Below are 17339 nucleotides of genomic sequence, written 5' to 3' on the forward strand. Positions count from 1 at the left end.
CTTCAATTCTTATCACTCCTCTTTTTTTTTTTGCACATGAGAGACCAATAGCTTCACCTTAGATGGCCGCTCATGAGCTTTCAAGATCTCAGACACTATTCAACCAATCAGCACACAAAACACTGTCTTTGTGGACTATGCTATGCCAACTGACCATGCTGGACACTGAGACTAGACCGTGCTAGTCTTTACTCTTTGCCAACACTATAATTTCAATGCACTGAATCTCCTATGGTCTTCCTTATTCACTGACCAGCTTTCAAAGGCATATGTGGCGGCTGAAAATACCATGGTTTGGCTCAGGTCTCACCTTATTCTTCAAAGTGACATCTCTGCTCTGTAATACTTTAAAGAGGTCTTTTGCAGCAGATTTGCTCAGTGCCATATGTTTCATTTCTTGACCGCTGCTTCCATGTGTGTTGACTGTGGGCCCAAGTAAAATGAAGTCTTTGACAACACCAATCTTTTCCCCATTTTTCATGATATTATTTATTGACCCAGTTGTGAGGATTTTGTTTTCTTTACATTGAGGTGCAATCCATACTGAAGGATGTTGACTTTGATCTTCATCAGTAAATATTTCAAGTCCTCTTTGCTTCCCCCAAGCCAGGTTGTGTCATGTGCATGTCACAGCTTCTTAATGAGTCTTCCTCCCATCCTGATGCCATGGTCCTTCATATAATTTGGTTTCTCAAATTACGTGCTCAGCATACAGAGCTTCTGGTGTGGTGCTGTAAGATCAGCACTGGACTGTGAACCACAAAGTTGGGAGTTCAAACCTACCAGCTGCTCCTTGGAAACCCTGTATGAGTTGGAACCGACTCAACAGCACTTAACAACAACAAAAGACTGAATCAGCAAGATGCAAGCCTACAACCCTGGCACACAGCTTTTTCTGATTTTAAACCATTCAATATCCCCTTGTTCTGTTCGAACTGCCTGTTGGTCTGTGTACAGATGAGCACAATTATGCATTCTAGAAAACCCATTCTTTGCAATGTTAGCCACAGTTTGTTATGATCCATAGTCTAATGCCTTCTAATGTCTATAAAGCACAAGTAAACAACACCTTTTTGGTATTTCTCTGCTTTCAGCCCAGACCTATCTGACATCAGCAATGATATCCCCCATTTTACATCCTCTTCAGAATCCAGCTTGAATTTCTGGCAGCAACTTGTCAATGTACTGCTGCAACCAGTTTTGAATTGTCTTCAGTAAGATTTTACTTGCATGTGATATAATGATATTGTTTGCTAATTCTGGCAATCCACTGAGCTACTTTTCTTTGGATTGGGCACAAATATGGATCTCTTCTAATCGGCTGGCCAGGTAGCTTTCATCCAAATTTCTTGGCGCAGACCAGTGAGCACCTGCTGATGCAATACTGCATCAATCTGCTGAGACATTTCAATTTGTATCCTGTCGACTGCGGCCTTGTTTTATACCAGCGTCTTCAGTGCAGCTTGGAGTGCTTCCTTCAACACAATCAATTCTTGACCATATGCTACTTCCTGAAATGGCTGAACAGTCATCCGCTCTTTTTGTATAGTGACTGCGTAGTCCATCTTCTTTGATTTCATTATAATACCTGACTCTGTGTTCTCAAGTTGCCGTTTGAAAATTGCTGTTCAGCTCTTCTGCCGCTACATTACTTCCATTTGCTTTAGCATCTCTATGCTGGAGAGCAAGTTCAGAGTCTCTTCTGACCTCCATTTTGGTCTTTTACTTGTTTCTTGTCTTCTTAGTGCCCTTTTGCTTTCTTACCATATGATGCTCTTGATGTCATACTACAACTCTTGTTTTCAGTCATTAGTGTCCAATGCATACAATCTGTTCTTGAGATGATCTTCAAATTCATGTGGGATATGTTCAAAGTCATATTTTGGCTCTTATGAACTTGTTTTAATTTTCTCCAGCTTCAGCCTGAAATTGCACATGAGCAATTGATGGTCTATTCCACAGTCTGCCATGGGCCTTGTTTTGAGCTTCTCCATTGTTTCTTCCCACAATGTAGTCTATTTGATTCCAGGCTGGGTATTCGATATGGAGACTATGTCTACAGTTGCCATTTATGATGATGAAAAAGGCATTTGCAATGAGTAAGTCATTGGTGTTGAAAAATTCTATCATGCAATCCCAAGCACGATTTCTATCTCTAAGGTCATATTTTCCAACTATCTACCCTTCCTCTGTTTCCAACTTTTGCATTCCAATTGCCAGTAATTATCAATGCATTTTGATAACATATTTGATCAATTTCAGAATGTAAAAGTTGGTTGTTGTCGTTGTTATGTGCCGTGGCGTCGGTTCCAACTCATAGCGACCCTGTACAGGGTTTCTGAGGCTGTAAATCTTTATGGGAGCAGAAAGCCTCATCTTTCTCGTGCAGAACAGCTGGTAGTTTCGAACTGCTGACCATGAAATTAGCAGCCCGATTCATAACCACTACGCTGCAAAAGCTCCTTAGAAGTCTTCAATTTCATCATCACTGCATTTAGTAGTTGGTGGGTAAGTCTGAATGGCAGTGATATTAACTGATCTTCCTTGCTGGCCTATGGATACTCTCCTATCACAGAAAGCTCTGTACTTCAAGATCGATCCTGAAATGCTCTTTTGAGCTCGACTGCAACGCCATTTCTTTTCAACCATGTTGTTGTTGTCAGGTGCCATCAAGTCGGTTCCAACCCATAGTGACACTGCACAGTCCTGTGCCATCCTCAGAAATGCTGCTACACTTGAGCCCATTGTTGCGGCCACTGTGCCACTCCATTTTACTAAGCAGGGACTGGTCCCTCCTACTAACACGTCCAGAGTATGCGAGATGAAGTCTCACCGTCCTGGCTTTAAGGAGCACTCTGGCTGGACTTCTTCCAACACAGATTGGTTTGTTCTGCTGGGAAGTCCCTGGGACTCTCAAACTTCTCCAGCAACACCATAACTCCAGCAACTGCATCAGTTCCTCTACGGTCTTCTTTCTTGCCTGTCCAACTTGTATGTGCACATGAGCTTACTGAAAATACCACAGCTTGGGGCAGGCTCAAGAATCGGGACCATTCCCTTGGCCCTTCAGTCTCTTTCCTGATGGTGTTGGCAGAATTCCCTGGATTTTGTGTTTACTGACGGCTCTCTAAGGATTTGACTGGAATCCTGGAAGAGCACACAATCATCTACAATGGGTCTGACCAGGGGACACAGGGTGTTGGTCTGAGTTCTGATCACCGTTTGCGACAGTGACTCCCAGACTGCCCCGCAATACAGGAGCCTGGTTCTCCTCTTGGTGACTGTGAGTGACCTGACCGGGACACACAGGCAGGCCTCCCTCAGTGCGACGCATCCCTTCCTGTACTGTTTTGTAAATTGAAGGGTTGTGCTCCCAGCACCTTTTCCAACTGCATGTCCTCCGTCCGTGTGTCGGTATCAGAGTTCAGTCATCCTCACCACAGTGCACACACACAGACCCTGTAGGGGCACCGGGAACCCCAAGCTTGGTGCAACTTGATAGCACTTTGCTGCAGCGGTCTAGGCCTGAGCACGCAGTTACAGTGGGCCCCAAAAAGTCTGCTGAAAAGTTTCGTGCTCTTTTATTCCACTTTTCCACCAATGGTTTGAAGCCCCCCTGTATCTTTGGGGTGTGCGTGGACTTGGCTGCTGTCTGAAACGGCCAGGTGGCACTTCATCCACTGAGAGCTCGGGCCTGTGCTCACATGCACCACAATGGCTGAAGGCTCGCTGCTTCTTCCTGCTTTCACAAGAAGATGCTCTGCTGGGGTGGAGGGCTTCCCCGCCCACCCCCTGCACATGTACTGACTTCTGTCAACACGGACTTGTTGTTGATAGGTTTCATCGAGTTGGTACCGACCCATAGCGACCTTATGCTAGGAGTTTTTTAATGTGCTATATCTATTATTGTCTTTCTTTTCGATGCTCAGATTGTCCAAGTTGGCCAAAGGGAGTCCTTCGAGTCTCAACCTTTGCCCTTTGAGCATTTCTCTGTCCCAATTCCAGTACTTCCTTGCATCCTGGCACAATGCTTTGAATCTTTACAACACACGTCACTTTAGAGAATTGGTAACTATAACTGAGTAAAGTTGAGAATCAACATGCTTAAGTTCCCTTCTCATGAGTAAACAGTGAAAGGAACAATCACGTACACCCTATACTGGCCTAAGTCCTCAAGTTTTATCAGTTGAAATTTCACAATTATGGTGCAATCAAACATGGACGTTATTCCCACTCTCAGAAAAATACAAACAGAAACTAGTAGAAACACATCCAAGCCCACGGACGATGCTTACCTAGGCGAGGTCTGGGCCGGAATACCATCTCCAAGCCCCTCACTTCCAGGGCACAATTCTCCTGCAGCAGGGAGCCCCAGGGCACCGACAGAGAGATGGACTGAATGAAGCCTTCAGTGACTTCCAGAGGGGCATCTGCTGATTCCAGGATATCATTGAGACACTGCAGAGAGACACCAAGGCCATCGTGAACCCACACCATAGGAACAGGGTAGGTAGGTCTTCATGGGTACCAGGGGTCACAAGAGTCAAGACCAAGATAAGGGTGACCCCGGTCTTCACTCAGCTGATGGGACAGGCCAGAAGGCCAGAGAAGCAACGTGAAGTGATAAAGCTGTGCTGAGCTTTGTGAGCTCCTGAGATTGTCTGGGGAGTAGGTCCCCAGAGCAGGGCTCTCGAGGCTGAGCCCAGACGCTGAGCAGGCAGAGCCCAGGGCTTGTGGAAGGACTCAGTGAGTGAGCACATTAGAGACCCTCAGGCTAACGTCAGTGTGAGGCTAGAGGGTCTAAGCCCACTGCTAACATGTCCACTGGGACTGCTACTAACAGTGTAGGATCCTGAAGCGCTATTCTCGAGGTTTCTCAACGAAGCAGACAGTCACATCTTTCTCCTGCGGAACAGCTGGTGAGTCTGAACTGCCAACCTTCTAGTTAGCAGCCCAACACTTAACCCACTGTGCCACCAGGGCTCCTAATTAATCTTGGAATCCAAAGTTTATCTCGAGGCACTGTGAAACCACTGACGGTTTTAAACAAGGGGCCCAGGGTGAGGTTTGGACTTTTAATGCAGGTCCTGTTACAAAAAGCAATGCTCAAGAGAGGAAAGCTATGATGAATTGACGCTGGAGGGATTGGTTTGGACAGGGGGCACAGGGGGCAGTTACAAATGGACAGGTTTCTGTGAAATGTTTAGGAAGTAGAATTAGGTGGTATCATGAGGCAGAAAGAAAGAAAGGGCTGAGGAACGACACCTGGGTTTCCGACCTGGACACGTGTGAGGACAGTGGTACTCTTCACTGGACAGAAAATCATGGAGAAGGAGTTTAGAGGGACAATCATGAGCTCGGGAGGAGACACCCAGTAGAGATGTCCAGGGAATGCCTGGACGCCCTGGCCCTAAGCTCAGAAGAGTCGTCTGTGCTAGTGCTGCAGGTAGACAAGGGGCATTGAGGTTGCAAGGCCGGGAAAGATGCACGTTGAGAACTTGGGTTGTCGTCAGATGTTCTCAGCCAGCTCTGACTCATAGGCACCCTCCAGACAACAGAAGCCAGCCCTACCCAGCCTTGCGCTATCCTCACAGTCAGTCCTCCATTCAAGCCCATCGATGCAGCCACTGAGTCAGTCCATTCTGTTGAGAGGCTTCTTTTCAGCATGATGTCCTTCTCCAAGGTCTGGTCCCTCCTGGTGATGTGTCCAAAGTACACATCCTCGCTTCCAAGGAACATTCTGCCTTCTTCCAACACAGATCTGTTGGTTCTCCTGGCAGTCCGTGGCACTCCAATCTTCTTTGCCAATACCATCATCCACAAGCATTGATTATTCTCAGGTTTTCTGAATTCATTGCCCAACTTTTGCAAGCACATGAGGTGACTGAAAATACCACAGCTTGGGTAGGGCACACCTTAGTCTTCAAAGCAACATTGTTGTTTTTTAGCCTTTAAAGAGCTCTTTTGCAGCAGGTCTGCCCAAAGCAAAATGTCATTTCATTCCCTGACTGCTGCTTCCATGGCATTGATTGTTGATCCAAGTAAAATTAATTCCTTGACAATGTCCATTTTTTTCCCTTGTATTATGATGTTGTTTGGCCCAGTTGTGAGAATTTTGTCTTCTTCATGTTGAGGTGTAACCCATACATGAAGGCCAGTATTTGATCTTCATCAGTAAGTACTTCAAGTTCCCTTTACTTGTAGTATACAAGGTTGTATCATCTGTGTAGCACAGGTTGTTAATGAACCTTCTTGCACTCCTAATGCTGCGTTCTTCTTACAGCCCAGAATGAATATGGGGAAAGTTTACGACTCTGCTGCTCACTTTTATTATTTTCCAAAGGAACCCTGGTGGCAAGGTGGGTTAAACATTGGACTGCTAACTGTCAAGGTGGTAGGGCAAACGTATACGTTGCTTCACAGGAGAAAGATGAGGCTGTCTGCTCCTGTCAACATTTCTAGTCTCAGAAACACAAAGAAGCAGTTCTACTGTTTGTTGTTGTTGTTGTCAGGTGTCATCAAGTCGGTACCGACTCACAGCGACCTTATGCACAGCAGAACGAAACACTTCCCAGTCCTGGGCCAACCTCACTACTGTTGCCATACTTGAGCCCATCTATGCTGCCACTTGGCCAATCTATCCTGCTGGAGGTCTTCCTCTTTCTCTCTGACCCTCCACCTTACCAAACATGATATCCTTCTCCAGTGACTGGTCCCTCCTAACAATATGTCCAAAGTACGAAGAGACCAAGTTTGGTCATCTTGGCCTCTGAGGAGCACTCTGGCTACACTTCTTCCAAAACGGATCTATTGGTTCTTTTGGCAGCCCATGGCACTTTCAGTATTCTCCTCCAACACCACAATTCAAAAGCATCCACTATTCTACAGTCTTCCTTATTCACTGTCCAACTTTCCCATGCATATGAGGCTATTGAAAATACCATGGCTTGGGTCAGGAGCACCTTAGTCCTCAAGCTGACATCTTTGCTCTTCAGTGTGTTTATAAAACCAAACCCACTGTTGTCAAGTTAATTCCAACTTGTAATAACCCTAAAGAGAAGAACTTGCTCCTTCCAGCTTCTAAGGCTGTATATCTTTGTGGAGGCAGACTGTCCCTTCTTTCTCCTGTGGAATGACTGGGGAGTTTCAACCTCCAATCTTTTCAGTTAGCAGTCAGGCCTCCCTTATTTACTATGAACACCAAACCAAACACACTGACTTCAAGTCAATTCCAACTCACACCAACATGCAGGACTGAGAAGAAGATCCCCAAGACTCAGGTGCACATAGCCACAGTGTTGTCTGAGCAGTGGGTGGGCTCGAACCGCAGACTTTTTAGATAGCAGCTGTGGTCTCACCACCTGTGTGTCACTGGGATTCCTTCTACTATACTAGGTTGTTGTTATTGTTTAAGTGCTTTCGAGTCAGTTCAGACTAATTGTGACCCTGTATAGGGTAGGTAGCATAGTGGTTACGAATCGGGCTGCGAACCTAAAGGTCAGCGGTTCGAAACTATCAGCTGCTCCGCGGGAGAAAGATGAGGCTTTCTACTCCCGTAAGGATTTACACCCTCGGAAACCCTGTACAGGGTCGCTATGGGTCGGAACCGACTCGACGGCACGTAACAACAACAACAACATAGGGTAGCTGAAGAGCAGCTGGTGGGTTTGAACTGCCAACCATGGCGAGCAGTCCAGTGCTTATCTTGTAGTGATCACCAGGACTCCATATATTATATTGTTGTTGTTCAGTACCTTCAAGTCAGTTCTGACTCATAGCAACCCTGTGCAGGGTTTCCATGGAGTAAGTGACTGAGGGGTTTGAACTGCCAAATTTGCTGAACTTGTAGTCCAACAACCCAATGCTTATCCTACAGCGCGGTACCAGGACTCCATATTTTACTGGTATATAATAAATAACAAAGTTATCTTCAAGAAACAATTCTTTGCCAACTGCTGTAGTATATGGAGGACTCCTGGTGTGGTGTTGTAGGATCAGCACTGAACTGCAAACAGCAAGATTGGCAGTTCAAACCCGCCAACTACTCCTTGGAAACCCTATATAAGGTCACTATGAGTTGGAACCAACTTGAAGACACTTAACAAAAACAACAATCTACGGAATCCTGGTGTGGTACTGTAGAATAAGCACTGGACTACTAATTACAAGATCGGCAGTTCAAATCCACCAGCTGCTCCTCAGAAAATCCATCCAGGGTCACTATGAGTTAGAAGCAACCTAACGGTACTTAACAACAGCAAAGTGTGAGTAGCAAAGCAATGTTGTTGTTATGTGCCGTCGAGTCGATTCTGACTCATAGCAACCTTACATACAACAGAATGACGCACTGCCTGGCCTTGTGGCATCTCACAATCCTTGTTCATCTGCAGCCCACTGCTGCTGCCACTATGCCAGTCCATCTCGTTGGGGGTCTTTCTATATTTTGTTGACCTTCCATTTTACCCAGCATGATGTCCTCCTCCAAGGATCCGTCCCTCCTAACAATAGGCCCACAGTATGAGAGACAAAGTCTGGTCATCACTGCTTCTAAGGAGCACTCTGGCTGCACTTCTTCCAACACAAACTTGTTTGTTTTTCTGGCAGTCCATGCTACTTTTCAATATTCTTCTCCAAGACTGGAACTCAAAGGCATCAATTCTTCTGTAGTCTTACTTATTATTCACTGTCCAACTTTCACATGCATATGAGGCTATTGAAAATACCATGGCTTGGGTAAGGGGCACCTTAGTCCTCAAGCTGATACCTTTGCTCTTGAACATTTCAATAGATTTCAAATGCTACAGATTTGCCTAATGCAACATATCATTTGAGTTCTTGACTACTGCTTCCATGAGTGTCGCGGGTGGTTCCAAGCAAAACGAAATCATTGACAACTTCAATCTTTGCTCCATTTATACGGATGTTGTTTATCGGTCCAGTGCTGAGGATTTTTGTTTGTTTTTTCACATTGAGGTGCACTCCATACCAAAGGTTGTGGTCGTTGACCTTTATCAGTAAGGTATTTTAAGTCTTCTTCGCTCTCAGCAAGCAAGGCTATACAATCTGAAAATTATATGTTGTTATGAGTCTAACTGATCCTGATGTCATGTTCTTTATATTATCCAGTTTCTTGGATGATTTGCTCAGCAAACTGAATAAGTATGGTGAAAGAATACAACCCTGGTGCACACCTTTCCTGATTTTAAACCATTCACTGTCCTCTTGTTCTATTGGAATGACTGCCTTCTGGTCTATGTATAGGTTCCTCATGAGCACAGTAAAGTGTTCTGGAATACTCATTCTCAGAAATGTGGTCCATAGCTTGTCATGATCCACACAGTTGAAGCCTTTGCCTAGTCAAAAATAGCTGTGCTTTACTGACTATGTAATCAAAGCAAGAGACACAAATGATGAAATTAAAATGAAAACACTTCCCAACAGTTGGCTAGTACCTAGCTTTCTAGACATAATGAAGTCTGTGAGGGAAGGGCCTTTGTCTAGTTCACTTCTTCATCCCCCAGTCTATATAGGGCCCATGCTAAGAGTGTCTTAGCTCAATGAACTTCAAATTAAAATAAAAACAACTAGAGAAAGGCATAGTCTTCAAGAAATTCCTTCTTTCAGCATTTCACTCTTCCAACCACTTCTGTGACAAGGAACTTATGAATCCATAGGACAACCTGTTCCAATTATGGAAGCGACCTTTGCCTCTGTTCCTCCCTCCCAATGTCAGCCCTGCTGAAGGGAGATCATGGTTTCCAAAGTAGGGTGTCTGTGTCCCAGAGGTATAGCCGCTGATCCATAGGATGAAAGAAGACAATGAGATGTTCTACACAGAGCTTTTCATTTCCTTCTTTAAGATGAACAATCGTGCTGACACAGATGGGTACTCGTCCCTCACGCAGTAGACGGGCACAGGGAGAAGACCAGTCATTCCACAGTGAAGAAGTGCTAACAGGGCTGCCCCAGCTGGAGTTTCCATTTCAAAACAATGAGCCTGACTCCCACATACACCCCATAAAAACAGGTCTTGAAACAGTAGACTCTTTATAAAGACACAGGAAGTGACAAGAACAGACATTTACTGGTTTTGCTTATGGTCAAGTATCCAAGAGTTGAATTTCAAGATGTTAACCAGTTTTCTTTTACACAGAGGGAAGACACCTGTATATGGCAACTGGTTCTCTGATGACAAGTGGGTATCTGTAGAAAATGCTACCTAACAGTCATTTTCCAAACAACGAAAGAGATTGTGCTGACCACAGAACTGTGTCCTGAACATTTCTGATCCTGAATGTAACCTTTGAACTTCCCTAACAAACCTCCTCAGTAAGGTCTCAGAGCGGTGTGGCCACTGCAAATGAGTGACCAAACCCAGCTGGGAAGTCGCCAATGCTGTGGGAGGGGCTGCTACGGGAATGGAGGCCGCAGAGTGGAGGCATGTCTGACCTCTTCCTGCCTTGATGAGCCTGATTCTTCTTCCCCTTCAAGAAGTCAGAAGAGGTCAGGTGCCCACCCCATGGCATTTTTAACACTTCAAAGCAAAGAGTCTGAAAAAAAAAAGGTCTAAAGCATAAAGTTGTATAAAAAGAAAAATGCAACGCTGTTCAATTAGCAAGAAAAACTGACTGAGGTCAGCAAAGAGTGGAATGTACTTGTCAGTGCCGACGAAGTCCTGATGGGTGGAGGCTGAGCATGCACCAAGCGGGCACATCTTCCCTTTGGACCGTGTGTCCTTTTAATTATGAAAGTCACTGAAATTGAGTGGCAAAATTAACTGCATTGGGACAACCCTTTGAGCAGCTTTGTCTAAGTAGTAGAGCTCATTTGCTTTAGTTATCCACAGTAACACTTACACCAATCAGTTAGCAAATGGAAGCATTCTATTTCAGTTGACAATACCATTCAGGTTGGGTGTAATCTTCACTTTCAAGGAGAACAAAGTTTACTCCTCACATTGTTGTTGTCGTTAAGTTGCCGTCGAGTTGTTTCCGACTCATAGCAACCCAGTATACGATCTCCAAAGAGCAGCAGATGGGTTTGAATTGCTGACATTTGGTTTGCAACCCAGTGCTGATCCTCACATGAAACCTCATCATATACAGTGTTCTTGAAGTTAAACTAGAAAATGCAGATATGACACCTCTAGTGTCCTGTGGGGATGAAGTCAAACCATGCAAATGAAGAGTTAGCACAGTGCCTGGTGGACGTAGATGCTTACTAAACAAGTCTCCTTCCCTGAGGCTTACTGCTGTGTGGTTGAATGAAGAAGGTCTGGGCTTAGAACCAGACACATCTGGGTTCTCCTGAAACCACTAGCTAGCTGTGTGACTTGGGACACACAGTTTAACTCCACCTGTGGGATGCAAACACTAACACTCCCTCTGAGTTAGTGTCAGATGTCACTAGAGTAATGTACCTACCATCCCTTGACCTACAACAGATATTTATTGACTGTCCAGTCCTCTTCTTTCAAGAGTCTATTCACAACTGTACCAAAAGCACAGAATCGCTGGGCTTTTAATTGGAAAAGAAAAATCTAGTCTGTCTCCTCTGGTGAGGATTGTAACAACACAGGCCCTGCGAGAGCCTGGTGTGGAGTGCACGCTCTACTAATGTTTACGAGACCAAGGTAATTACATTATCCCATGGAGCCTGGGCTAGTCAGTGGTTGTCTGATTGGCTCTTTCTGCTTCTCAAACCAGGGCTCTTCCGATTACCTTATGCACATTCCCTAGTATTAAGTCATGTACCTGTTGCTGGCCCAACTCATAGACAGAGTCAAACTATCCCAAAGGGTTTCCAATACTGTGACTTTATAGAAGCAGACTGCCACATGGGTTTCTCACTGAGTCTTCAAGTTACTGATAAAATTGTAGGCTTAGTTATACTCTCCAACACAAATTAATTTAAAGGTCAGAATACAATGCTAATCATTGGAGCCTTGTTGGTTGCTATGGCTAAGGAATTATTACTCTGTTAAAATACTTCTACATTAAAAAAAAAAAAAAAATTCAGGCTGCTTAAATGAGGAACAACGTTTCCTTTGGTTTTGTACAACGATCACAGGAAAGTCACTTAAGTTTATGATTTTCCTACTTGTCAAGCATAGAAATGTTTTTCCAATGTGAAAATGAGAGACTGGCACAACCAATCCACAAGTTAACCGCAAACTCGGGTGCACTACCTGAAGGTCTGCGACTGAAGCTGGGAAGAGAGAGGGGAACAGCCTCTCTCTCCATTCCTGTCAAATGTTAAGGCTGAACATACTTTAAGTAAAATACTCTGCCTTCAACGCTTGAATACAGGTGTCGTGAGGGGCCACTTAGAATACACACACGAAGCACCTGCAAGACACAACGACGATTAAAAACCAGGTCTCAAAATGTCTGAAATCTGCAGCCTCGGCGCTTTGACAAACCCTGCTCTGACGCGCTGTCGCGTGAGGCTGAAGGCATCGGCGGGGGCCCCACGATCACGCACCGGCGGGGCAGGCACAAGTCCTGACAGGTGGACTGCCCGGCCGTCTCCTCCCTCTTCCCAAGTGGCGAAGGCGAAACAAGGCTGCATCGCCCCCCTCCCCCCAAGTAATGAAGAAATAAACAACGGGGTGGGGGGTTACGACATCCCCTCCCCAAGGCTCTCCTCGGTCGGAGTCATCCCTGAATGTCATCCCACGCGATGGCTGGTGTCTGTCCTCGCTTGCCCGGGGCAGGCCTGGTCATCTCCCCTCCGGACTTGCCCGTCCAGCTGGGTGGACCCCAAAGCCCCGCCGGTCACCGCGGGTAAGTTTGGGGCACACGTGATCGGGGGCAGCAAACTTGCTGGAAGCACTGGACAGCCCTTCCCAGCTCTGGTCGGCGCTCGGCCGCACCGGAATTCACACAGGTCCCGGGGCCGGGCTGGACGTCCCGAGCTCGGGCGACCCCCGTTCGGCCGCAGCCTTACCCATTTGTCCAGGGGAACCTGGGCGAGAGAGCCGGTGCCTTGATACAGGTCCAAGCTGAGCTGCTCCAGGCTCAGCTTCTCCTGCAGGAAGTGGCCCAGGTACCGCTGCAGGAGGTACCGACAGGCCCGCTTCTTGATGGACTCGGAAAACGGCCACGGCATAGTGGGCGCTGGACGCGGGGCCTACGGCCCGGGCGCTGCCTGTCTGCCCGCCGGGGCCCCTGCGCCCCTCAGGACCACCCCATCACGGGGCCGCGCCGCTGCCGGGGGTTTCCGAGGGGTGGTCTTGGGCTCCGAGAGGGCGGCGGCGGGGCGAGGCTGGGCCAGACGGGGGCGCACACCTCCAGGGCCGCCGCGCCACCAATTTGTTGTCATCCGAGTGCGCGCTCTCGGAGGACCCCGGCGCGCTCGCGAGAGCCCGGCTCGGCGCGCGGCCGGCTCCGACGGAAGTGACGCCACACGGGGCGGCCGGAGGCGGGGCGGTGGGCCCGGCGAGCACTTCCGGCCGGGGGCGGGGCGGGGCGGGATGGATGGAGGCGGCGCCGCGGGTCGGCTGCTGACGCCTCCGGAGGGAAGCGCAGGTGAGCGGCTCCGGGGCGCGAGGCGGTCACCAGAGGGGCGCGAGGGCGGCAGGGGACGGCGGGGGACCGGACCAGGTCACTCGGGCTCCCAAGCCCCGGACTTGACGCTCGGGGTGCCCATTGTCAGCAAGTTGGTGGTCCCGCCGGCCGGCCGGCTGTCTGGGCATTGTGTCCCGGCTCTTGTCTGGTAGTTGGTCCCGCGGTGTCCCGCTCCTTCCGGGGTTCCCCGAACCCTCGGGGACACGTCGTATCGTGCCCACCGGTAGGGCTGGAACTGGCTCAGCGGGTGAACCCCGGAAGGCCTGTTGGCCAGCTGCCCGCGATCGCTTCCTGGCCAGCCTCTTCGGACCTCCGTGTCCCCCTCTGGCCAGCGCCACCCCCACACTAGTTCGTCCCCAGGGAACCCTAGGAGTCTGACCAGTCTGATGCTTGTCGTCCACCCCATTCTGACTCATAGCGACCTGATCGGACAAGGACTGACCCAGAGGGTTTCCAAGATGAAATCTTTACGAAGCTGACTGCCACATCTAGCTCTCATACAATGGCTGCTGGTGGATTCGAACCACCGACCTGTCTCCCAGCGAAGTGCTTTACCACTGTGCCATTAGGTCGACTTGTCATCTAATGGCACAAACCCACTGCCAACGAATGGATTACGACACATAGCGACTTTGTGAGTGGAACTGCCCCATTGGGTTTACTGCAGCCAGCTGCCACATCTTTCTCCCACTCACCCACCCACCTTTCAGTTAGCAGGCTAAGGCATAACCCACCATGGCTCCTTGTCTGATACATGCTGTTAAGTGCCATCAAGCTCGTTTGGGCTCATATTAAGCCTGTAGAAAGGAGCTCTGGTAGCATAGTGGTTACAAATCGAGCTGTGAGCCGCAAGGTCAGCAGTTCGAAACTACCAGCTCGTTCCGTGGGAGAAAGATGAGGCTTTCTGCTCCTGTAAAGATTTCCAGCCTCGGAAACCCTGTACAGGGTCGCAATGAGTCGGAATCTACTCCACGGCACATAACAACAACAAGCCTGTAGAGGGTTTCTGAAGAGCAGCTGGTGGGTTTGAACCTCTGACCATGCAGTCCAGTTCAGCACTGCATCAGAACTCCATTGTCTGAAACTGCCTTAAACTGGATGTGGTCATTCATTAGCCTTATTTTGGCAGCTCTTGTGTATCAGACACACACACACACTGGTACATGTTACGTGTCCACAAGTTCATTCCAACTCATAACAGCCCTGTAGAGGGTTGCCAAGGAGCTCCTGGTAGGCTTGAACTTCCAACCTTGTGGTTAGCTTACGCTGCATTGTCACGATTAAGGCTCTTGAATGGAAACATCCAGGTTAAGGAGTTGATGGCTTTATGTTTTGGTTGCTGTTTCGTGGTGATGTCTTAGAAATAATCATAGGGGACAACAGTTGGGATAGAGCTCTCGTTCCCCTTTTCATCCCCACCTTTCAGAGCCAGTGTGCTCTGCACATCCAGATACTTGGGTTGTTGGTGGCCCTTGCTCTTCATAGCCTTGCCCCAATAATCATCCTCAGTTGCTTTGATCCCCTGACTCTTCATTCACAACTGCTCCTCAAGGGTCTTAAATGATAACTGTAAGCAGTGATGTCAGAAAGCTAGAGAAGAGTGAGACTCAGTGCTCAAGTGGTCTCCTCATTTCTTCAGTAAATGTTTTTATTGATTTCCTGCTGCACGCCGAAAGGAGTCCTGGTCTGGCGCTATAGAATAAGCACTGCACTGTACTGTAAGGTTGGTTTGAACCACAAGGTCGGTGGTTCAAATCCCTAGGCGCTCGTTGGAAAGCTTATACAGGGTCACTATGAGTCAGAACTGACTCGACAGCATTCAGCCACAGCAAGTATATGCCAAAGGTCCTTGTGCGGTGCGGTCTGTGTTCAGCTTCTAAACATTGGCTGTTTGCTCCCACCCAGCAGTGCCATGGAAGAAGCTGCTCCCGTATAGGTCGTAGCCAAGAACATCACACGGAGCAGAGCTACTCTAACGCACGGGGTCTTCATGAATTGGAATCAATTTGCTGGTAATGGGTTTGGACTTTGCTGTGTGCCAAAGACTGTTCCAGGTGCTGAAAATACAGCAGCGACTAGAAAAGTCCCTATTGTTTCATGATAGGAAGGAATCTAGACAATAATCAAATAAGTAATAGGCCAGGTGGTGATAAGTGTTGTGGGAGAAAGTAACGGTGTAAATGGGATTGAGATGGGGAGGAGGGTGGCAGAGGAGAACCTCTCAGAAGGGGGCATTGCAGCAGAGACTTGGAAGAACTGGGGCACAGGCCCTGAGAAGTATTGCTTTCCTGGGAGCACATTTGGTGAGTTCAGGGACCTCCAGGAATGGGGGGAAGAGGAGTCAAAGCTCCAGTGAGAGACTGTGGTGGGGGAGATCCAGGGCCTTCTAGGGAACCCTGGTTTGGTGCTGTAGGGTAAGCACTGGACTGCAAACCCACCAGCTGCTCCTCAGAAACCCCATACAAGGTCACTATGAGTCGGAACTGACTTGACAGCACTTACCAACAACAAGGAACCCTAGTGGCTCTGTGATTAAGTGCTCAGCTGCTGATAAATAGACCAGCAGTTTGAAACCACCAGCTGTTCTGTGAGAGAAAGATGTGGCAGTGTGCTCTTAAAGGTTACAGCCTTGAAAACCCTGTGGGGCAGTTCTAATCTGTTCTGTAATGTCCTCATGAGTTGGAATCAACTCGGCGACAATAGGCATCCCCAGCTGCTGCAAATGGGTAGCCAAAAGGTTGGAGGTCTTCGGCCCTTCCTGTGTTAGTTTCTTATATGCTCTGAGTTAACGGATCCTGAGTTATTTTCATGCAGATAGATAGCCAGTTTTGCCAGCCCCCTTTGTTAAAGAGACTATCTCTTCCCCTCATTTAATGGATTTCAGCACTTTGTTGTGCAGTCCTGGTGTGGGCTGTAGGATAAGCACTGGACCAAAAGATGGTTTCAGCTGCAAGGTTGCGGTCCAAACATCCCAGCCACTTAGCAGAAATCCTATCCAGGGTTGCTATGAGTCAAAACCAACTCAATGGCCCTTAGCAAAAACAACAAGCCCTTTGTTGGCCATCAGCTATCCAGCTAAATTGTTTCATTATTCCAGCCTTGTTTGTACCAGTACCAGGTTGTTTTGATTTGCTATGATTGTATAGTAGGTTCTGAGATCAGAAAGTGTAAGGCCTCCTACTTTGTTCTTCTTAAGCAGTGCTTTGCTTATTCAGGGTCTCTTTCCTTTCCATATCTATTTGGTAGCCAGTGTTTCTAGGTCTTGAATGAACATTGATGGACTCTTGGTTGGGATTGAGCTATATCTACAGATCACTTTGGGTAGTGTTGACATCTTTACAATGTTAAGTCTTCCTATCCATGAGGGTCTTATGTTCTTCCATTCTTCCATTTTATGTAGGTCTCTTTTTATGTGTTTGTGTTTTATTGTGAATTATGTGCTAGCTTACAAGGGAGAGTATTAGTTTTACATTCATCCTATGCATCAGCAAGCCTGCTCCCCCCACCCCCCCCAGTTGTCAGCACACAGCCCCTCTCCCTCTCTGTGTCTGAAGTCCCCAGCTGCTCCATCTCTCCATGTCATCGTCTCTGCCGCCATCTCTGGCGTCACTGCTTCTCTGGGTAGGGTCCTGCTCTCGGCTCTTCTCCCTTGATGGTCCCAGGGACCTCCGCTCTTGGACTGCAAAGTTAATCACTCCCCTCCTTGCTATAAAATGTCTCTACCTTTACATTTCCAACCCCCACAAGCAGTCCTGACAACAATTATTCACT

General features: G+C 47.6%; 1 protein-coding gene across 1 annotated transcript in view; it reads right to left on the reverse strand.

Annotated features, from left to right (window-relative positions):
* The window catches only part of ATG2B (autophagy related 2B), an 86971-nt gene extending 73861 nt beyond the window's left edge, over window positions 1-13110 (reverse strand). Inside the window, exons 1-2 of the mRNA XM_006839510.1 lie at window positions 12949-13110; window positions 4296-4458 (exon numbers count right to left, since the gene is read on the reverse strand). Of these exons, the coding sequence (XP_006839573.1) occupies window positions 4296-4458; window positions 12949-13110 (325 nt within the window). The remainder of the gene's footprint in view (window positions 1-4295; window positions 4459-12948) is intronic.
* Between the last annotated feature and the right edge of the window lie 4229 nt (window positions 13111-17339).

Source organism: Chrysochloris asiatica, unplaced genomic scaffold (assembly GCF_000296735.1).
Source record: "Chrysochloris asiatica unplaced genomic scaffold, ChrAsi1.0 scaffold00025, whole genome shotgun sequence".
Lineage (NCBI taxonomy): Eukaryota > Metazoa > Chordata > Mammalia > Afrosoricida > Chrysochloridae > Chrysochloris > Chrysochloris asiatica.